General features: G+C 49.6%; 1 protein-coding gene and 2 non-coding genes across 4 annotated transcripts; 2 read left to right on the top strand and 1 right to left on the bottom strand.

Annotated features, from left to right (window-relative positions):
* The first annotated feature begins 94 nt into the window (after window positions 1-94).
* Window positions 95-18260, top strand: Arl4d (ADP ribosylation factor like GTPase 4D). 2 transcript variants are annotated; one of them, XM_038325319.2, is made up of 2 exons: window positions 95-242; window positions 16994-18260. In XM_038325319.2, exon 2 carries the CDS (start codon window positions 17096-17098, stop codon window positions 17699-17701), a length of 606 nt encoding a protein of 201 aa, XP_038181247.1. In that variant the 5' UTR covers window positions 95-242; window positions 16994-17095; the 3' UTR covers window positions 17702-18260. The 2 variants fall into 2 exon arrangements, with proteins under 2 accessions (XP_038181247.1, XP_038181246.1); XM_038325318.2 differs by lacking the exon at window positions 95-242 and adding an exon at window positions 12315-16238.
* LOC119813904 lies at window positions 4649-4839 on the bottom strand. Its single transcript, XR_005285337.1, has one exon. It is a non-coding gene; the product is annotated as a U2 spliceosomal RNA (small nuclear RNA).
* Window positions 10175-10365, top strand: LOC119813898. Its single transcript, XR_005285331.1, has one exon. It is a non-coding gene; the product is annotated as a U2 spliceosomal RNA (small nuclear RNA).
* Window positions 18261-22011: the final 3751 nt, after the last annotated feature.

The following is a 22011-nucleotide window of genomic DNA, read 5'->3' as shown; positions in this document are numbered from 1 at the left end:
TAGGTCCAGCTGCCTAGATATAAAAGGCTTAAGCTTGGGGCAAATAAAGGCTGTTCTTCCTCCTGCATTGAAACCTCTGTGTCTGAATCCTGGCACACCTCCCATCCCAACCCCCCCCTCCAGTTTCGGGATCCAACCAGTGCTGGCGCGGCAAGTGGACATCCAACCGAGATCTGGAAAGTGGGAATTCGTAAACAGGGTCGCTTCATCTGCTGGCTAAATCGAGGCACGTTTTGGGGAAGGTAACAAACGCTTATGTGTTTTCTTTTTTCCATCCCCAGAGATGCCCTGAGGGACATCCTCCAGAAGACTGGCCAGTCTAAAGAGAAGGTGGAGGGTGAATTGAGGGCCTCAAAAGATAACTGAAACTTTTTAAAAATTATTTATGTTTGTTTTATGTGTATTGACGTTTTGCCTACATGTATGTCTGTATGAGGGTGTCAGATCGCCTAGAACTGGACATACAGACAGTTGTGGGATGACATGTGGTTGCTGGGAATTGAACCCAAGGCCTCTAGAAGAGCAGACAGTGCTCATAACCTCTGAGCCATCTCCCCAGCCCTGTTAACTGAGACTCTTTAAAACAGCAGGGCACGGAAGTTAAGAGGAAGACGGCCTTTGATTTTGTTCACACCATAGCGGACACAAGCCCCTGGTACCTTGCCGGGGGAGGGTTAGATGTTCCCGACTGGGAACATGTTAAATTAGACTTACAAAGAGAGTTACAGAAACGGGCAAGAGCACTTCCCTAAGGAGACGTTCTCCTTATGGAGATTGGTGAAGGACACACTGCTAATGGAGACAGTGAAATTACAAGAACAGATGGAGGAGGGAAGCAAGGTTTTACTGAGATGCAAGAAGAAGAAACTAGATGCTTGGGTCCTAAAAGAAAAGAACATGAAATGGGTTGCTGTTAGCCAGATTCCTAGTGAAGAGAGTTCAGAAAGCGAGAGCTCTCAGGGGGAGAACAATCTGAGGAGGAGCAATTAGAGAAGAACAAGGAACTGCAGTGCAAATTGCTTCGCTGATGGCCCTCTGCACCTATGAGGAAGGATATGAGAAATCTTATGGGGAAGAAACACATCAGTCTAAAGGAGTTATTTTTTTAAAAAAAATATTTATTTATTATGTATACAATATTCTGTCTGTGTGTATGCCTGCAGGCCAGAAGAGGGCACCAGACCTCACGACAGATGGTTGTGAGCCCCCATGTGGTTGCTGGGAATTGAACTCAGGACCTTTAGAAGAGCAGGCAATGCTCTTAACCGCTGAGCCATCTCTCCAGCCCCAGGAGTTATTTTTCAGTGGCCATGTGGGCTGACTGGGGTTCAGGCTTACCCTGTCATTGAGACATCTGATCCCAATAACCCAGGGCAGGTCGTCCGGCAGCAGGTCGTCCGGCAGCACGTACCCTGACTTTTAAGGAGCTAAAGCAGGTGAAGGAGGCTCTTAGCTCTTACGTACCATTAGCCCCTTTCACTGTCTCCATGTTTGAATCCTATGGGTCCCTCAATTTAACACCTAGTGACTGGCAACAGCTCGGTTGTGCTGTGGAGATTACTTGCTATGGGGGGGGGGGGGCGTCATCAAGAGAAACGCATACAGACCGCACGCCTTAAAAGCCCAGGCTGGTTTCCCTCAAAGAAATCTGGATATGCTGACTGGGGCTGGAGCTTATGCCGGCCTTGGGGCACAAATCGGGTATGATCCTGGGGTTTATGCCCAGATTGCAACTGGGCATATGTCCAGGCCTGGAAGGCATTACCTAAAAAGGCAGCAGGAGATCAGTTATCCCAGGTATTGCAGGGACCCTCCGAGCCCTTCAGGACTTTGCTTCTCAGCTATTACAAAGTAGCTGGTAGGGGCTGGAGAGATGGCTCAGAGGTTAAGAGCATTGCCTGCTCTTCCAAAGGTCCTGAGTTCAATTCCCAGCAACCACATGGTGGCTCACAACCATCTGTAATGAGGTCTGGTGCCCTCTTCTGGCCTTCAGGCATACATGCAGGCAGAATATTGTATACATAATAAATAAATAAATCTAAAAAAAAACCAAAGTAGCTGGTAAACTCTTTGGAGATGCCAATCATGCAATGCCCATAGTAAGACAATTAGCCTTTAAAAACACAAACAAGGAGGCCATACGGCCCCACAAAAATAGAAGCCTAAATGACTATATTCACATTTGCAGAGACATTGATGGGGCTTATTACTCTAGACAGGTTATGGCCGCTGCTCTACAGAAGGGAAGGGCCAAGGCCAAACAGATGGAGGGGAGAAACAGGAACTGTTTTGGGTGCGATCAGCCTCTGGACACTTCTGCAAGGTTTGTCCCTGTAACAATCAAGGAGGGGCCACCAGTCCAGGGCTATGTCCAAGATGCAGAAAGGGCTGCCATTGGGGAAATGATTGCAGATCCAAGACAGACATGGAGGGGAGACCTTTGCTGCAGGGAAACTGGAAGCGGGCCTCACTCCGGGGCCCCGAAACCCAGGTGTACAGAGCCATGAAGCCTACAGCAGGCAGCAGTCAGATTCAATTTGTCCCGCAAAGCAATCCCTTTCTGTTGCAGACAGACCTCGCTTGAGGAACACCAGAGAGCGCAGGATTGGACCTCTGTGCCTCCACCCAAGCTGTCTTAACACCACAAACGGGGGTACAAGCCTTGCCTACAAGAGTCTATGGGCAGTTACCATAGGACTCGTTTTAGGCCGTAGTGGTACACTTCTTAGAAGGATCCACGGTCCTCCAGGGGTAATAAATACAGAGTATAAAGAAAAAATAAAATTCTCACCATGGTGGAGTGGGAAGTGCTAATAACTACACAAGGGGACAGGATTGCTCAGCTTGTCTTATCACCCCAGTTTTCGACAAATAATCCCTTTCTTAAAGGGCATGGGGGAAATCGAGGCTTTGGCTTAACAGGACCTGTGCGTTTGGGGTAGCCATCCGCAACCCATCACTTGGTATTCCATTCAGAAGATATGGGTGGAACAATGGCCCCTTACTTCAGAAATGTTGCAGGCCGCTAACCTTCTTGTACAGGAACAGCTTCCTGCTGGGCTAATAGTGCCATCCACCTCGCCCTGGAATACCCCTACATTTGTAATTAAGAAGAAATCTGGGAAGTGGCAATCGCTGCAGGACCTTAGGGCTGTTAATGCCGCTATGCAGCCTATGGGGGCTTTGCAGCCTGGATTGCCTAATTCAGTGGCCATCCCCCAGAATTGGGAACTGTCAGTCATAGATTTAAGACTGTTTTTTCACCATTCCTTTACACCCTGCTGACTGTCAAACCCCTATTTGATATCTTACAAGGGGACCCAATCCTTTGTCCCCTAAGGAACTTACTCCCGCAGCCAAAGATGCTTTAAAATTGGTGTCGCAGGCTGTACAAGAGGTAAATTTATGATCAACCTTTTTCCTTCCTAGTCTTTTCCTCTCAATTTTCTCCTACTCAAGTTTTTTGGCAAGATGGTCCCTTATTGTGAGTCCATGGCTCAACCTCCCGCAGTCGCACAGTGACACCATATTATGAGTTAATACTGTAGCTCCTGTGGAAGGGCCAGAGGGAGCCTGATATAATTGTTGTTCCTTATGATAAGGGTCAGTTATTTACAGAATCATTATGGACCCTCTTCTTAGCCACCTCCTCTAGTCAATCATTATCCAAAAAGTCGGCTCCTTGAAGTGTTCTGCCGCCACCCTGTAGTTTTTCCCAAGATTGTTAAGGATCAGCCTATTCCAGGAGGTCAAACTGTGTTTGCCGATGCCTCTGCTGGCAACTATGCCGTGGTCATCTCCCAGGAAGTTATGGAGAGGCAGCCAGTAAAGATGAGTCACTTAACATTTATACTGATAGTGTGTATGGTTCACAAATTTTAAAGCCTTTAGAAACTTCCCCTTATGTAGCTCCCACGTCTACTGTGCATCATCTTTTGTTATGTTTACAACACTTATTGTGGCACCGCGAAAAATCCATATGTTAGTCATATTAGAGGACATCCCAAATTGCCAGGACCCCAGAGAAACGCTACAGCAGATTCCCTGTCCCGGGTCATGTTAGTTCTTTCTACTTATGATCAGGCTTTGCAATTTCTGGCTGCCCTCACCCCCCCTGACTGACAGCTAGCATTCCCAGTACACATGCCCTGTCTTGACCTCTGGCTGCCCAGCAGGTCTCCGGCCAGCTGCCTAGAAGGGTCTAGTTCTGGACAAAATAAAGGTTGTTCTTCCTCCAGCATCAAAGCCACCGTGTCTGAAGAATCCAGGCACACACACACACACACACACACACACGTTTTGGTATCCAAGCGAGCGGCGCTGGGGTGGTAACAGTCTTTGTTTCTGTCTTGTGTCTCCAGAGACAGAAAAAGATAGTCTTGGGGAGGTAAACCTCTGTTATGCAGTGGATTTGGATATAGAGGAAAAACTCAGAATAAGAACTACGTATAAAATTTTGAGAAACAATGGATGCTAGATGAGGCAGTAACAACAAAAACTACAAGTTGAAGCACAAACAGCAACCCACTGCCCCAGACTGAGGAATACAACAGGATAGTAAGAGCCAGAAATATCTAAGACACTCTATGACACAGAGGAAATGTAGAGAAAGGAGAGTCTTTCTTTAGAACCAGAGCAGATGTCCCCGAGGGGATGCACCGCTCCTGGAGGCACTGCAATACCAGGTCGATGCGTGGAGTGGACGGAGCAAGCTCCTATTCCAACTCCTAGTTCCAAAAACCCATTTAATATATTGTCCTCGGATAGAGGACGTATCAGATATTAAACTGATAAGAACAGATACTACACTTGATCTTAGCCAAAAGGCCGAGAAGCGATAACTCCTCACTCACCCGCTCCCGCTACACTCTCCTGCGCGCACACATTCACATCACGGTCGCCCGCGCTCGCGCGCCCCCGGACACGCGCCCGACACCGCCTCTCCGCCTCTATCCTGATCACCGCCTCGTCTCGGGGAAACCCTGTGGGATCAGCGTGGGGCCGAGGGGTTTTCGATGCCCTTTTCGCTCCCAGAGTTCCTGGGAGCCGCGGCCACGTCCTCATCTGCATGCCCCGCCCAGCGCGCATGCCATCTCTGCTGTGCACCACAGCGTTGCCCGAATGCCCGCCCTTCTGCCGATTCTTAGTAATTCAGAGTTGACGGTACCCACGAAAGGGTCCGTCCCCACCACACACTCCCCGCCCCATATCTAGTCTACTCGTTTGGCCCCGAGATGAGCTCCGCGGCTGAGGGGAGGGGGCCTCCTGGGGGAAGGCACGTGCTGATCCGCTCAAAGGGTGGGCGGAGCCTTGGGACGTGGGGGCCCTTGGGATTTCAGCTCCTTTTGCTGTAAACATTGCTCTGGGGGTTGGGGGTGCCCTGTCCTGCCGCTCTTTGTTCCTCCTTTCTTTTGTCTTGTTTTCCCGTGGAAACTCAGACTTGAAATTTTCGGTGATCTTCTTGCCTCAGACTGGCCCAACAGCCCCATTATCTGGCGACCAAACTGACCCCAAACTCACAGAGACCTGCTTGGCCCTACCTCCCTAGAGGTGTGGGCTACCATACCAGGCATAGTTCCTTTTAAAATAGCGAACTAAAACCCACTTTGGATTGAGCTTTATGGTGCAGACCTGTATACAACGCCACAGGCTGCTACATAATCGGACCCATTGTTCCAGGCTGTGCAATGAATGGCCGAACGCATCTAAAGGAACGCTTTGTGGCAGGAATACCTTTAGGACCAGCGTCTATACTTGGAGTCTCTTCCTAATCCCTACTTCAGAAACCTGGTACTTTAGTGAGTGAGAACGAAAGCACCGGTGTATCTAAGTGTAATCCTAGTTCTGGCCGACTGAGGCAGTCAGATACTTGATGGGAAAAAAAACCTGTGTGTATATGTGTCCGTGCATGTGTGTAGCTCAGTCGGTAGAGGAGCTGGTTGCCCGGCATGCACAAAGACGTGCATTGATACCCAGCACCACAAAATCCAGCCTCGTGTCGCATACCTGAAATAGAAGTACTCTGGGGAGTATAAGTGTGTGTGGGGGTGTCAGAAATGCCAAAGTCAAGCTGGGCGGTGGTGGCACAGTGGGGAGGCAGTGGCAGGCAGATCTCTGTGAGTTCGAGGCCAGCCCAGTCTACAGCGTGAGTTTCAGTAGAGCTAGGGCTGTTAAACAGAGAAACCCTGTCTGGAAAAACCAAAAATGAAGGAGAAAAAAAGAAAGAAAGAAAGAAAAAAGAAAGAAAGAAAGAAAGAAAGAAAGAAAGAAAAGAAAGAAAGAAGAAAGAAGAAAGAAAGAAAGAAAGAAAAGAAAGAAAGAAAAGAAAAAGAAAGAAAGAAAGAAAGAGAAGAAAACAGAGAAATGCCAAGGTAATTTTTGGCTGTATAGTGAGTTTGAAGTCCTGGCATACACAAGCAAGCAAAAAAGAGAAGGAGGCAGGGCTGTAGATCCCTAATTGAGCGATTCAACAAGGAAAAGAGCCTAGATTCAACGGTCAGTCAGTAAACCAACAAGTCCATGTTGGGCAAATGCTGAGAGGTACTGTCGCAAGAGGCCGTGGGTATGTACAGCAGAGACAATTAGTGTTTAACAGTCGACCCACCAGATGTATGATTCCTGATGGGAGAGCCCCACCTGGCAAGGCTGGGGGGTCACTGGCTGCAGATAACTCTGTCTGTCTGTAATTTCCTTCATTAACCCCTTCATGTTTTCCCCTGAGAACTTCATTTCTTCCCTAAGAACAGCTTTGGGTGTATCCCCGCTGCTTGTGTGTATCTCGTGTAAATATTCCATCTATTGGGCACACATGTAGCTGCGGATGGTCAGGAGAGTGACCATAGGATAAACAAGAAGATGGACATAGGATTCTCAGTGACAAAGACAGCCTTTTACACAGACGGCTAATTTTGGACTTGACAGATTCCAAGCAGGCTGGTTGCCCCTAGAGAATCCACAAGGTCATTTTCCCAGGTGTTTTACTGATTCAAGGTCGGAGCTTGAAGCAGCTTTAGTCTTTTTTTTTTTGTTTTTTTGTTTTTTTGTTTTTTTGTTTTTCGAGACAGGGTTTCTCTGTGGCTTTGGAGCCTGTCCTGGAGCTAGCTCTTGTAGACCAGGCTGGTCTCGAACTCACAGAGATCCGCCTGCCTCTGCCTCCCGAGTGCTGGGATTAAAGGCGTGCGCCACCACCGCCCGGCCAGCTTTAGTCTACACGTTCTCTGTACCACTCGATGTCAAGCTAATTAATTGTTATTGTTAAGTCTTGATTTCCAGTGTTAATTTCTGTCCAGGAAAGAGCTACGCGCATGGTCAGTGTGACATTCCTAGCCTGAAAAAACTACGTGGCTTATCATGTCTTGTGAGTATGGGCTGGGCCCTGAAAATGTAACCTACAATTGTTCAGAGTTTGTGCAGGAGGAGTGAAGGCAGCAGAGCAGCAACGGCTGTGTAGAGAGCAAAAGAGGAGGAGGTAGAGCTCATGAGGAAGCTGTGGAGAGGAGGATCTTTTTTCTTCGTTTTTTTGTGACAGGGTTTCTCTGTAGCTTTGGAGCCTGTCCTGGAACTCAAGAACTAGCTCTTGTAGACCAGGCTGGCCTCGAACTCACAGAGATCCGCCTGCCTCTGCCTCCCGAGTGCTGGGATTAAAGGCGTGCGTGTGCCACCACCTCCCAGCTTGCTCAATGAATTTAAAAAGAACTAAATAATTAGAAGCTCATAGCCAATTAACAACGTCAACATTTCAAATACAACGTCTGAAGATTACATACTTTACACGTTACTGTGGATGTAAGGGGGGGGGGTCTTGGAATTGGCACAGAACACACATGGAATGTTATACCCCAAAGGGAAGCAGTAATGATGCTGGAGGGGTTTGGAGGCTGCAAATGTAGACGGCAGCAGCAGCAGCAAGCAAGGCTTTTTGTTTGTTTTCAGGAGTTGGTTTTTAAGGGGAAGAAGGGGAGGCCTGTGCTGGGGTGAAGAGTCGCTAAGTCCCGACTACACACGTTAGCCAGCATAGCCAGATAATGAATTTTGATTGCTGGACCTTGGAGTTCGGTCTCAGGAATGAGTCAGTGGCCTAATAAGGGAATGGACCTTGGGGGCTAGCTTCAGGAATGTGATCTGATGGTTTAGCAGGGGAGAAGGTTGCCTTGTTTGCGACATTCAGGCCTGTTAGAGAGCCCTTTACCTTACGTTACTAATTCCTTTTTAGAAGTCTCCTTCACCATTAGAAAGTGTTGTTGACTCATAAACTTGAGCAATACAAATAAAGTCAACATATGATGAGTTATTTATGAGACTGTTTATCCGTCTTCCCACGCCAGCTGTGCAAGAGCACCTAAGTAACCAAGGCACCAGTGCCTGCATTTTCTGATTCCCACAACCAAGTGTAGTTCATAGCATCTAATAGCGGATGGGGAGTCTGCTGGCTACGTGAATAAAAGGTAATTTTAAATGAAATCTGGAGTCTGGAGAGTTGACTTCCTTCTTTCCAAATGTCCCCCGAATCAAGCTACTCCTGTCCCCTACACTGTCACCACTGGGACCCAAGCCTGGCCATTGCATGACAACAAGGACATGACCGCCCCTGGGTATGGTTGAGGTGGTTTTATTGTAGCTATGAGGGCGAGCACAGCAGAAGGGTGGGCTGAACATGGCCAGCAGAACAGACCGGGCTGAGAGAGAGAATGGGAGAGGGAGAGGAGCCAGGAGGACCAGGAGAGATCTAGTAACAGAGACTAGAGGAGGAGGACCAAGAGAACCCAGAGGGCAAGGCAGCCAAAATGGCTGAGCTACACAGGGAGAGAAACTGGGGGGAGAGAAGCAAAACCAATGGGTTAGAGAGGGTTAGGGTAGGTGATGGAGGGGGCTGGTGGGAGGTCCTGAGAGGAACCAGGATTCTCTAACGGGTACTAGTAATGCTGAGAGAGACCGGCAGTCAGTCCGCTCTGCCAGTGTGTTTCATGGGTACCTCAGCACGTTGGAGTTTGAGATCAATCTTAGGAAGAAGCAATCAAGCACCTTCTCCTCCCCCCCAACACCTGGTTTTCTCCTTAGGCTAGTCTGGGTGTTTGTACTATTGAGGTCTTGTTTGGGCAACCAGCCCCCAGCCCTTTTTTAACTTGCCTTTTTCCACAGCCTCTTCAAGGAGGCTAGCCCTTACTGATCTAATGTATAGTGTTCTACCTGCACGCCAGAAGAGGGCACCAGAGCTCATTATAGGTGGTTGCCGGGGATTGAACTCGGGACCTGTGGAAGAGCAGCCAGTGCCGCTTTTAACTCCAAGCCATCTCTTCAGCCTTATCTTGGCCTTTTAGGTCCTTTCTTCCTGTAGCCCACTCTGTTGACTCTGTTGGTGCCGTCCCTTGAGCATGTCAGCTGCAGCTTCCTGCTTTTTCAGGCTCCTCCTAGGATTTCACTCTGAGGCACGGGAGCTCGAAGCTGCATGTAGTGACTCTCATCTGCAATAATACCACTAAGGAGGCTGAGACAGGAAGGTTGCAGTAGTTCAGTCTAGTGAGAAACGTTTCAAAACAACAAAATCTAACAGTCAAAGAAATACGTAACAACAAATAAATAGAAAGGATGGAATTCTAAGGGTCTCTTTCCCCAAGGGTCCGTGCCCCCCTTGGCCTGGTCTGAGCAACTTGCAATAACTGGGGGACTGGATTGTGACCACTGGCACCCTCCTCAACTGATTGATGATTGCATCTTTTTATAAAAAAGGCTCCTGGGCCCAGATATAAAGGTAGTGAAAGAAAAAAGGGAAGGAAGTGGGAGAGAGTAAAGACCTCCTGTGGCCCTCAATCCTGTAACTGAAGCATTGTGAAGAGCCTGGCAGCGCTTTGGATCTGTGGATCTGATGCAGCGGACTGGCTGAAGGAGCCGTCCTACTTGCTTTCGGCTACGTGCAAAACCAATGGCTGCTTGCGCTGGGCGGGGCATACAAATGAGGACGTGGCCGCGGCTCCCAGGAATTCTGGGAGCAAAAAGAGCTTCAAAAACTCCTTCACCCACGCTGATCCCACAGGATTTCCCCGGAGACGAGGCGGTGGCCAGGGTAGATCAGGAGAGTCGGTGTCGGGCGCGTGTCCGGGGGCGCGTGAGCGTGGGAGACCGTGATGTGAATGTGTGCGCGCAGGTGAGTGTAGCGGGTGCGGCTGAGTGAGGAGTTATCGCTTCTCGGCCTTTTGGCTAAGATCAAGTGTAGTATCTGTTCTTATCAGTTTAATATCTGATACGTCCTCTATCCGAGGACAATATATTAAATGGATTTTTGGAACTAGGAGTTGGAATAGGAGCTTGCTCCGTCCACTCCACGCATCGACCTGGTATTGCAGTACCTCCAGGAACGGTGCACCCCCTCGGGGACATTTAAGTGGTTCAAAATAAGGCTATAAAGATTTTTCTGTAGGGAGGCTGCTTTGTATTTGCTTTGCGTATATAAGTTTGTTCTAAGCTATATAGCAAAGTGTACATTAACGTACACTATTTCTTTTTTCTTTTCTGTGTGGTTTTTCTTTCATTAGTCTAATGTTGTAGAAGCTACTCAGTTAACCGTTATGGGTTAAGTGAAGCTTATGCTGAGGTTTCTTTTCATTTGGCCGTTTAGGTAGGGACCTTAATAACTTACCTCTTGTATCACGTCGGGCTCTTCGTTTCAAATTTATTTTTTTGGTAGAGTCCTCATTATTTGGTTTTTCAAACCTACAGCACTGTAAGCTTTACCACTAGGTACTTGAACCTTGCAAGCCCGGTGTGGTGGACGCTCCCAGCAGGTGGAAGTGGATCTCTGAGTTCGAGGCCAGCCTACAAACCAACCAACAAACAACCCTCCACAATACAGAAATTGGAATTTGTGCTCTCATAATGCTGGTTTAATTTTTTCTTTTCTTTTTTTTTTTTCAAGACAGGGTTTCCTCTAACTGTACTTTCTGCTTCTGCCTCCCAAGTGCTGGGGATTAAAGGCATCACTGTGCTCGGTTCTGTTCATTTTTCTCACCAAAAAAAACAAAAAAGAAAAGTGAGTACATTTTCTAGCCCCAGTCCGAAACATACGTACAAATACTGTCAAAGTTAATTTAGGAATCAAAGTGACCCAAGTTATCTCCACTTCTTAGAAAAGTTAAGCAGTGACAAATTTTTCCACTAGGAGGCAGCATCTGCTAATTTTCAGCCCTAGGCGCTAAAACTAGTTTAGGCATTGAAGGCTCCTGTTTGGGAAAAACAGCCCTTTCAACACCTTGCTCCAGCACCCATTATGAGAGACAAGTTGTGTGTATTTGTGCATGATTGCTTTTTCTCCCTCTTTCCCTTTCTGTCTCTCTGAACTGGTCTTACTTGTGTGTATCCCAGCCTAGTGCAGGGTGAGGCTGGTCTCAAAATTAAGACAATCTTGCTTGGGCTTCCCAAATATTGGTCATGGACATCCACACACGGCTTTTTCTCCGTTTTATTTATAGAATATAAAGAACTGGGATTTGAAAAGTAAGTCTTCGGAGGAGGCAGAGGTATGGTGGGATGGATCTCTGTGAGTCCCTAGCTGCTAGCTGCTCCTAGGCCTCACTACTCCCTGCAGCTCCTGCAGACCCCTTCCTCCCTCTGTTTACCAAACACATATGTGACAAAGATGCTGACAGGGCAGGAGTAGTGCCATGTTTTGTAGTCATATACTTGGGGCAGAGGCAGGAGGACCTCAGGTTCTAGGTCAGCTGGGCTGCAGAATGAGACCCTGTCTCAAAAGACACCACTCAGCTGAGGGACTGGAACTTACACATTTTTCCTTTTCTGTGTGTATGTGTGTGTGGGCGGGGGGAGGGTTGAGAAAGGGTTTCACTGTTTAGCTCTGGCTGTCCAGGAACTCACTTTGTAGTACTACCTGCCTCTGCCTCCCAAGTGCTGGGTGTGTGCTACCACCGCTTGGCCATATTCACTTTTTAAAAAATGTTGATAGGGGCTTGGGAGGCAGAGGCAGGTGGAACTCTGTCTGTGAGTTCAAGACCAGCCTGGTCTACAGAGTGAGTTCCAGGACAGGCTCCAAAGCTACAGAGAAACCCTGTCTCGAAAACCCTAAATAAATAAGTACATATCTGTTTATTTTTATGCATCTGAATGTTTCGTCTGAATGTACGTCTGTGCACCTCGTGTGTGCCTGGTTCTCAAGGAGATCAGAACAGGGCATCAGATTCTCTGAAGCTGGAGTTACAGATGGCTTTGAGCCACCATGTGGGTGCTGGGTACTGGATATGGTCCTTTTTTTTTGTTTTTCGAGACAGGGTTTCTCTGCAGCTTTAGAGCCTGTCCTGGAGCTAGCTCTTGTAGACCAGGCTGGTCTCGAACTCACAGAGATCTGCCTGCCTCTGCCTCCCAAGTGCTGGGATTAAAGGCGTGCGCCACCACCGCCCGGCCTGGATATGGTCCTTTGTAGGAGCATCAGGTGCTCTTAACTGCTGAGTGAGCTGTCCAGGCCTACTTACTTTAGTTTATAGTTTATGGTGTGTGTGTGTGTGTGTGTGTGTGTGTGTGTGTGTGTATGTGTGTATGTGTGAATATATGTTCAACAGTGTGCCTGTGGAGGCCAAAAGATAACTTTGTGGAGTCTGTTCTCTCCTTCTGTCTTTATGTGGGTTGGAGATTTAAACTCAGGTTGTCAGGCCTGTGGGCTAAGCCATGGTGCTGGCCCCTCCCCAATATTTTAGGAAGGATCTCTTGTAGCCCAGGCTGTCCTCAAACCTAGTTTGTAGCTAAAGATGATTTTGAACTTCTGATCTTTGAAATGTAGAGTTTCAGCTCCAGTGTGAGTCAGCCATGACTAACAGAAACCCTGCAGGCTCAAGGACCCTGGACTGGTAATCTCCTGCACTAAAGGTGCAGGGGTGCCTCTGTGTTCAGGGACTCTCCTTGGTGTGTGTTTAATCATTACACCATGCAGAATTGCTGGCTTAGTGGATGCCACACACAGTGTGTGCTCAGTGTAGCTGCAGATAAGAAGAGCAAGCTTCCACCCTCCAGGGTTCAAAGTGCTGACCAAACAGCTGGACTCTGGTCTAGGTGGGAAACCGAAAAAGGAAGTGGTGGCTCTCAGCTCCTTGGTCCTACAGCCTGGGACACTTCTCTAACTCCCTTCGCTTATATACTGTTTCAAAAGCCCCTTCTTTAAAAGGTCTCACTGAGCAATACCGTCACCCTCCAACAAAAACAAACAACCCATCAAAAATGGAAAAACCTCCTTCCTGTATCCCTCCCAGGTCTCACCTCCTCTGTCCCATTTGTCCATCCACGCCTTCCCTGCAGACATGAAAGATAGGGGGTGGCGTGAGGGTGTCAGTGTCATTTTCTGTATCAGATAAGTGACAGTTTCCATCTTGGCTGTGAATCCCATGTGGGGGGGCTGTTAAATAGATGGTGGACACCTGACGGCTTGTGTATTTTCAGTTTCGCAGTCATTAGAGCCTTCCTTCAAAGCTAGAATTGTTTGCACAATTCCTGGGGAGATGGATGACCTTGGAAAACTCATGTAGCCCTTTTATGCTTCAGAGTTTGTGTTTTTTTTTTTTCCTCCCTTCTTCCCTCCCTCTCGTTATGTTATTGGTGTTTTTTGTTTGTTTTTGAGACAGGGTCTGTCTTCTGTAGCTCAGGTTGATCTCAACCTTGCTCCATCACAGAGGATGGCCTTACACAACTGATCCTCCTGCTTCCGTGTCTCAGGTGCAGAGATTAGAGGTGTGAACCACCACACCCAACTCCTTCTTTCTGTGTTTTGAAAGAATCTTGGTTCTCTAGCACTGGCTGTCCTGGAAGTGGTCAGGTGGCCTGGGCTTGCTCGGAACTTCTTGCAATCTCAGGGCTGTACCACTGTGCTTGATTCAGTTATGAATTTTCAAAAAGATGATTGTGTTAAGCTCTCAGACATGCAGTGCCACCGTGTAGGGTGGTGTCCCCCAGGTCCTCAGCGTATCCCATGGTCCTCCTCTCCTGGCTCCACCATGCTCATTTCTGCCTCTGGGTCTCAGCTACCGTTGTAATCTGTCCTATCACCCCCATTTGGGAGAGGTAAGAAAGTTATTTTTCTAAGGTCTTGGTCCTAGACTAATTTCTGAAGCTCTCTAAGGATTTGGAGGCTTCCTGAACTGCCAGACAAGCTAGGTGGCTGGTTTAGCGGTGTGTGGGGGGGGGGGGGGCGGGCGGGACAAAGAGGTGGCAAGGCATGCTGTCAGTGAACATGTGGAAGCTTTCTTATCAGCACTTGGCTGGAGGTGGCCAGGCAGGAAAGGGCTGGACTCTGGCCGTCTGGCAATACCTTCCCCTCCTCCCTTTCTAATCCTCTTTCCACTGCAGCATTTAATAAGGGTAATCCTGTTGTCCTTTTGGTCACATTGCCCTTTGTGACATCTCCTCCCTTTCAGGGCAACCAGAACTTGCAGCTGTTAAGGACGATGCTCCCACCCAAGTCCTGAATCTCTGGAAAACTTCTGAGGAGCCACATTCTTTACTGCCTCTGAAATCAGTCCTACAGGTCCCTGTTTGATGATCTGTAAACACTCAGTATATGGGTTTTCCTGAACTGTCACTACCTGTCACTCATTTCAGAGTAAGACTTTTGAGACCTCTGTAACCCTCGAACTCATGCAGCAGCTCAGTGTGAAGTCAACCAGAGTTTTATCTCGTTCCTAACTCACCGAAGTCCTGGGGCTAGAATCCCACATCTGTGCACGCTAGGCAAAGGCTTTACCACTGCCCCAGCATGCCTGGGCCATCTGTATATTTGAAATAGGTTCAGGTTATGATGGACTTGAACTTATTCTATGGCTTAGTGAGGTTCTGAACTTGCCACCCTCCTGCCTCAGCCTCCAGAGTGCCTGGAATTACACACTGTAGTGGTGATTCCCAGTTGAACTTTGTCTTCTTTTTTTTTTTTTTTTTACTTTTTTTTTTTGAAGCAAGGTTTCTCTGTGCAGCCTTGGCTGTCCTGCAACTAGCTTTGTAGACCAGACTGGCTTGAACTCAGAGATAAACACTATGCCCAGCCTTTTAAAGTCTATTTTAATAAGGTAGGCCCTTGGAGTTCTGCGGTTGGTCTGAGCAGCCTTGGTGGAGGAATTCCCACTAAGGCTGCCTAGCCCTAAGGCTGGCCCAGGAGAAGGTGGCAGCCAAGTGGTGTGTGTCCTAGATTCAGACACACCTCGCTCAGCCACATACTGCCTGCATGTGATTGTAGACAAGACCTTTAACCCTCTGGAGCGCTCTGTACCTTTAAGAGACACACAACAGTGCCTAACATGCTATCCGTGAGAATCAGTAGGGGCAATGGGGCCAGTGGTCGCAGCACTTGAGAAACTGAGGCACACAGGTTGGGTCCAGACCAACCTAGACGACGTCGTGAGATTCCATCTCAAAAAACAAAACAGTAAACACGACAGAGTAGTTGGGTATGACGGCCAGTGTTTTTCATCTCAGCATTCCAAGGTAGAGGCAGGTGGACGGTTGAGTTTGAGGCCAGCCTGGTCTACATTAGTAAGTTCCAGGATGTATAGAAAGACCCTATATTGCCGGGCGGTGGTGGCCTACGCCTTTAATCCCAGTGCTCAGGTGTGAGTCTGCAATCCCAGCCCTTGGGAGGTGGAGGTAAGAGACTCAGGAGTTCAGTTGTTACAAAATAAGTTCAAAGCCAGTGGGCTGCATGAGACCCTGCCTCAGTAACGGGTTTAGTATCGTGAATCGTCTGTATGCGGGTTCTAGGTAAACACTGAAGAATGCTAGAAGACGGCTGAATGAGGAAAGATATAAAACTTGCCAGCATCTCTTGGAGCGTTAGGTAAAGGGAGACGGCTGGTGGGGCCAGCAGCTCCGTCTGCGGGAAAGGGATGGGGTGGTGTTAGTGTTAAGACTTTTCTTTCCCTGCTGTCGTCAGACGCGGCGACGCCTGTTCCTTCGATCCTTCCCACCTGTCAGCCCTGATGAATTCCAGGCTCTATTCCAAATACTGGAATAAGGTAGAAAAAGATTAAATAAGGAGGTTCCGGATAGAGCGAGCGTCCCTCCCTAGGATGGGGCTGCAGAACCCGCTGGCTCCCTTTCATGCTCCGCCTGCGGGATGCTGATTGGTCAGCGTCATTTGGCGTCACCAGAGGGTTTTTAATGCTCAACCTGACCAGCAGCGCTGCAAAGTCCGCTGTGGCTGAAACGCGGCGTGCTGGTGTCGGGTAGTCGGAGCCGGCGGGGAGTGCGGGTAACCGAAGGTAAGGAGGGGGGTGCCCGGGCGGTGCAGAGCCGCCGGCTTCTGGGGTGTGGGGAAAGCGGTGGCCGCAACGGGAGGAAGGCAGGCAGGGCAACCGCAGGATCGTGGGGATGGTGGTCACGGTCCCCGAGGGCGTGTCAGCGGTGTGGGTTTGCGGAGGGTGTGTGGGAGCCGGACCCGGATCGGGACTCCTACTTGGGGCACACTACCCGGCCACCTCCTTCCAGTGAGGATTCTCCTTGGGGAATGGAGGTCATAGCGTCTGCTTCCACTCCTCAAGCTGGAAGAAGGTTGCAGCAAAACGACCTTCCATGGGATCTATCCCGCAGGAAACCGCACCCTCAAGGTTCCTAGTACCTGAGGTTATCTCCGGCCAGGGAGCCTCTTCTAGGGCCCCTGGGCATGAGAATGTCCGTGTTACACCTGTAGCCTCTTTTTTCGTTTTAAGGGGTAAGGAGGCAGGCACGTGAGGTGGTTTAGTGGTTAAAAGCGCCTGCCCTGAAGCCTGAGGACCCTGTTAGGTCCCTGAGACCCACATACACGAGCAAGTTGTCCTGAATCCCACACTCAAGCTGTATGTGGTTTACACATGCACAAAATAGTTTTTAGTGTGAAAAAAGAGAAACGTAAAAATCCGTTTTAATTAAAAAGGATTTTTAGAATAGTGGGATGTTGATTTAGGAAAGGGTCCAGAAGTGGTAAAGTTGTGTTTATTCTAACCCTTTTTCTTTCCTCTCTTGACTTTTCCTTGTTTAGATAACCCAGTTTGTGCTACCTGCCATTTCAAGGCTTCCTCCTCCGGGCCTCTGCTGGAGCCCCAGGCCTTCTCTTCAGGTCCACCCTGCACCCTAGCACACCATGGGGAACCACTTGACTGACATGGCACCCACAGCCTCATCCTTTTTGCCCCACTTCCAGGCCCTGCATGTTGTGGTCATTGGGCTGGACTCGGCAGGGAAAACGTCCCTTCTCTACCGCCTCAAGTTCAAGGAGTTTGTGCAGAGTGTCCCCACCAAGGGCTTCAACACTGAGAAGATCCGCGTGCCCTTGGGGGGGTCCCGTGGAATTACTTTCCAAGTGTGGGATGTTGGGGGTCAGGAGAAGCTGCGGCCACTATGGCGCTCCTACACCCGCCGGACAGATGGACTGGTGTTTGTGGTGGACTCCGCAGAGACTGAGAGGTTAGAGGAGGCCAAGGTGGAGCTCCACCGAATCAGCAAAGCCTCCGACAATCAGGGGGTGCCGGTGCTGGTGCTGGCCAACAAGCAGGACCAACCGGGGGCACTGAGTGCCGCTGAGGTGGAGAAGAGATTGGCGGTCCGGGAGCTGGCAGCCGCCACGCTCACCCATGTGCAAGGCTGCAGCGCTGTGGACGGGCTGGGCCTGCAGCCAGGACTCGAGCGCCTGTACGAGATGATCCTGAAGAGGAAGAAGGCACCTCGGGCAAGCAAGAAGAGACGGTGACCCGAGGCTGCCCCTACCCCACATACTAGGGGTCAGTACCTAATGATAGGCAGGCAGGGCCTGTGACCTCTCAGCCAGCATGGGTGCCGGACCTGGCCACCTCAAAGGACTGAAGGAGCGTGGGGGGTTCCTGGTCCTGTTTCGGTGCCACATGGGGGAGGGGAGATGAAGCGTCTTTGCCCTTCACCTCTAGACGGTAGGGGCTGGAAGACCGGAAACGGAAATGTAAATGCTGACTCTACCTCGACCCTGGTTCTCCAAGTCCTTCCCTAGCGTTTTATTTGGATGTGCATTTTTATTTTTGCAGGGGGAGGGTGTGCAGACAGTTGCCCAGAGAATGCATTCGGGATGAATGGAGAACGTGTTCCCTCTCCCCACAGTTGGGGGCGGGGGCGCCTCAGCTGCTCTTCTGGGCACAATCTTTGTGTCTATGAAAGTGCCACGAGTCCTTCCCACGTTTGTAGGGTCCCCAAACCTTTTTTTATAAGCCTTGCGTGTCTTCCGTATTACTTTTTTTTGTAAGCATTTGCCTGTAAGTTATTAAAGTTGGATGATTCTGGCTCTTGTTTTGATCTGGTAGTTTCTTCTCTGCCTTATCTAGCCCTGTGGAGAGTTTGGGATTTGAGTGGGGGGAAGGGGGGGATGCTCCTGAGTTAACAAAACAAACACTGACAAATTAGATTGTGTACTTATGGGATGGCCGGTACAAATTGTGGAGGTAATTGCAAACCCTTAAAGCTGTGGTTGCCTGATCTAGTTTTTTGACTTCTCGCCTTCTCCAACCCTTGCCTCTCAGACCAGCTGCTCCTCCATCTACCTGCGGCGGTCAGGCTGCTCTTAGGTCTCAGTACCCTACCTAGCCCTTGAGTCATCCTGACCGTCTCTGCTGCCCTAGTCCTCATGTTAGTCTGACTTCTGTCCCCCGTCGGAGGATGTGGTAAGAATGGAAAGTAACTCCGGGCCTTAAGCCACCTCCAAGAGCTCAATCCTGCTGACTGAAGTGCTCTGGCAGCAGCTGGTGCTGGGGAGACTGGCATTAGCCTGGTGACTAAGCCTGAGTCTTCAGCTGTGGGAACTCTTCTCCCCGGAGGGGACAACAGTCATAATCTACCCCACTCCCAACCTGTGAGACTAGATGGGGAAAACACCATCTACAGAAGTGACTAGAACAGGCTGAGGGTGCTGTGCACACCTGCAGTCCCCAACAGCATTTGGGGAGTAGAGGCCAGAGGGTCAGGAATCCAAGGCTAGTCTGGCTGATGGGAGACCCGGCCGCCCGCACACAATGCATGCTAGGATAACACACTGCCAGGTTGGGAGTTCCTGCTTAGGCTTCCAGGGGCCCTGCCCCCTGCAGGAAGACCAGCTGTGTCTGAGCAGAACAATGAGATTCTCCTAATCTTGCTGGGTGGGAGTCCTGAGGGAAGACAAGGACAGTCTCTTCCAGCCCCCAGTCCCACCCACAGCCTTGCTGCAAACACGGGCTGCGGGCTGCCCTGCGGAGAGAGGCCTGACTGTCCTGCCCGGGGATCTGATAACAGGGTGGGGGTGGGGGACTCTCAGCGTCTTTCTCTGGGGAAGGCTCTTCCAAAAGCTGAAGCTTGCTGCAGAGATTAGGCCGCCTAGATTTGTCCTCCAGCTCCCTGAAGCTCTGGCGGGGTGGGGGTGGGGTGAGTGCGCACTGATCCGGAAGGGTGCCCTAGTGTGCGTCAGTGCTCCGGACTGCCTGACAGAGCCGCTGGGCTGGTTCTGCCGGGAACGTGTGCTACCTGACCTCTCCAACACACCTGATTGATGGCTTTCAGTCCCTTGGACAGAGTCCTGCAGTTTAGGGACAGTCCCTGGCTGGGAAGGGCATGCATGGCCAGAGGAACCTTGTCCTGGGAGATCTTTCTTCCCCACACAGATTCTGCTTTTGTCTTAACATCGTCAATGACACAGTTTTGGTTTTGTTGTTTTGGTTTTTACATCTAGTCACCTCTAGGGTTAAGGTCTTTAGACTTGGGGAAAGGTGTACAGACGTGTTCCCTACTCTTTATCTCTCCGAGGGGCACCTGGGGTGCCAACCAGCTATTGACTTGGACTCTGCTAAACACCATTCCTTCTTAGGTACTTAGAACTAGAACCTTCTTATGTCCGTGGGGCAGGTCAGGGATCGTGTCCACAGGAGGCCTGCAGCTGTCCCAGACCCCTTGACCTTGACTGTTCAGCTGGCAGAGGCAGAGGAAGGAGGGGAAGGGTGGCCGATGAGAGATGAAAAAGCCAGTTGCTTTGACAGTGTGGTGGAGCGAAGGGAGCCCTGGGGAATTCCTAGTAAAAAGCCACACTGCATAGCTGGGGTGTGGAGGACTTTGGGAGTTTTGGAATAATCCTACTGTGACCCGTCAATGGGACCAGAGAGCTGCAAGTTGCCTTTATGTCTTCTAGACAGAGAGACAGGATTCCCTTGGAGCTTCTGAAATTTGAACACTGGGTCAGTGGCATGGGCAAGGACTGGAGGCAGGTTGTATTTCCTTTGTCCCCCTAAGTATAATGTTTTCTCTCTGGGGAAAGGGCCCCTGGAGCAGGAGTGGCAGCTGGAACTGTACAGGGAAGGTGGAGGAGACCTGTAGGCTGAGAGTCCGGGTTCCCTTCTGACTCACCCTTCCGCCCACTGGCCACCCTCTTTTCTTGCACAAGTCTGAATATACAATCCAAAGGGAAGACCTTTCTTTTCCTTCTTTCCTTCCTTCCTTCCTTCCTTCTTTCCTTCCTTCCTTCCTTCTTTCCTTCCTCTCTTTTCGGTTTTTCGAGACAGGGTTTCTCTGTAGCTTTGGAGTCTGTTCTAGAACTCTCGCTGGACCAGGCTGGCCTCGAACTCACAGAGATCCGCCTGCCTATGCCTCCCAAGTGCTGGGATTAAAAGCGTGTGACACCACCACCCAGTAGGGAGGGCCATTTCTCTGCACCCCTTTGAAGCCGCTCCTTCTGGGAGCAGAGAGGGTGGTGGACTCCATTCCACTGCCGTCTTCAGTCCTTCAGTACTGCACACATACTCGAGGAAAAGAGGAGAACGGAGAAAGCGCACATCTACACGCAGATCCTTGCTCCCAGGCAAACAAACTGAGCTTTTGACTTCTACCCCTCCCTCCATCTCTCTGGGTAGCTTTTCCTTGATAAGATTAAGGCCTAGGTTTCCACTGCTTCTCTCGGTCCCTTCCTGGGGAGTGAAAGGTCTTATCTCCTAGCCTAACAGAGCTCTGGCTTCAAACTTGAAACCAGAAAGCCCACACCCTCCCCTCACACTATGCACCATGAGTCTTTCTTTTTATTTTCTTCTTCTTGGGTTGGTTTGTTTGTGTTGTTGTTTTTTGTTTGTTTGGTTTTTGTTTGGTTTTGGAGATAGGGTTTCTCTGCATAGCCCTGGCTGTCCTGGAGCTCTGTCTGTAGACCAGGCTGGCCTCAAACCCACAGAGATTCGCCTGCCTCTACCTCTATCTCCTGAGTGCTGGGATTAATTGCTTTTTGCCGCCGCTTCTGCCTGGCTCATCAGTCTTCCTTAAGGCAGATATCTCCCAGTGGGTCCAACCCAGCCCGACACAAAATCATAAACTGAGCTAGCTGTTTGTGCAACTTTTGGAAATTCAGTTGCATGGTTCTCCAGCTTTGGAATTTGTAGATGACAACATTGTATCGCTGTGTGTGTGTGTGTGTGTGTGAGAGAGAGAGAGAGAGAGAGAGAGAGAGAGAGAGAGAGAGAGAGGAAGGTTGAGGAAGACTGGACTTGGTAGTGCAGGCCTCATACTGGCACTTGGGAGTCAGAGTCAGGCAGATCACTGTAAGTTTGAGGCCAGCCAGGGCTAGTGACGCCTTGTCTTTAAAAAAAGGACAGACCTCCTTTTAAAGCATGGCCTAGTTTCCACCAGGGGCCTCTTTTGAATTGGGGCCAGTGGGTACTAGGAGGGAGGAAACTTCGAAGCCTCACTCTCCACACACCTACACACCCCCACCCTGCCCTACAGTTCCTCGGAAGGAACAGTCCACATTACTGACAGTCTGGATCGAATCATGGGACCTCCTCCCTTGGTTGAGCCAGAAGGAAAAATACTTTTTCTCTTAAAAAAAAAAAAAAAAAAAAAAAAAAGCCTGGTGTGGGTAGTTCAAGCCTGTGCTCAGGAAGTTGAGGCAGGAATATTGTATAGAGTTCCATGCCAAACTACACTGGAACCCACCTCAAAACAAAGAAATACTTTTTTTAGTGCTGGGTTTGAGATTGGGACTCTCCTAAGGCTAAGCACACATTCTGCTACTTAGTTATGTTTCTTCTAAAA

Source organism: Arvicola amphibius, chromosome 4 (assembly GCF_903992535.2).
Source record: "Arvicola amphibius chromosome 4, mArvAmp1.2, whole genome shotgun sequence".
Classification (NCBI taxonomy): domain Eukaryota; kingdom Metazoa; phylum Chordata; class Mammalia; order Rodentia; family Cricetidae; genus Arvicola; species Arvicola amphibius.
The sequence above is the reverse complement of the archived record's forward strand: the minus strand, read 5'-3'. Positions and strand labels throughout refer to the sequence as shown.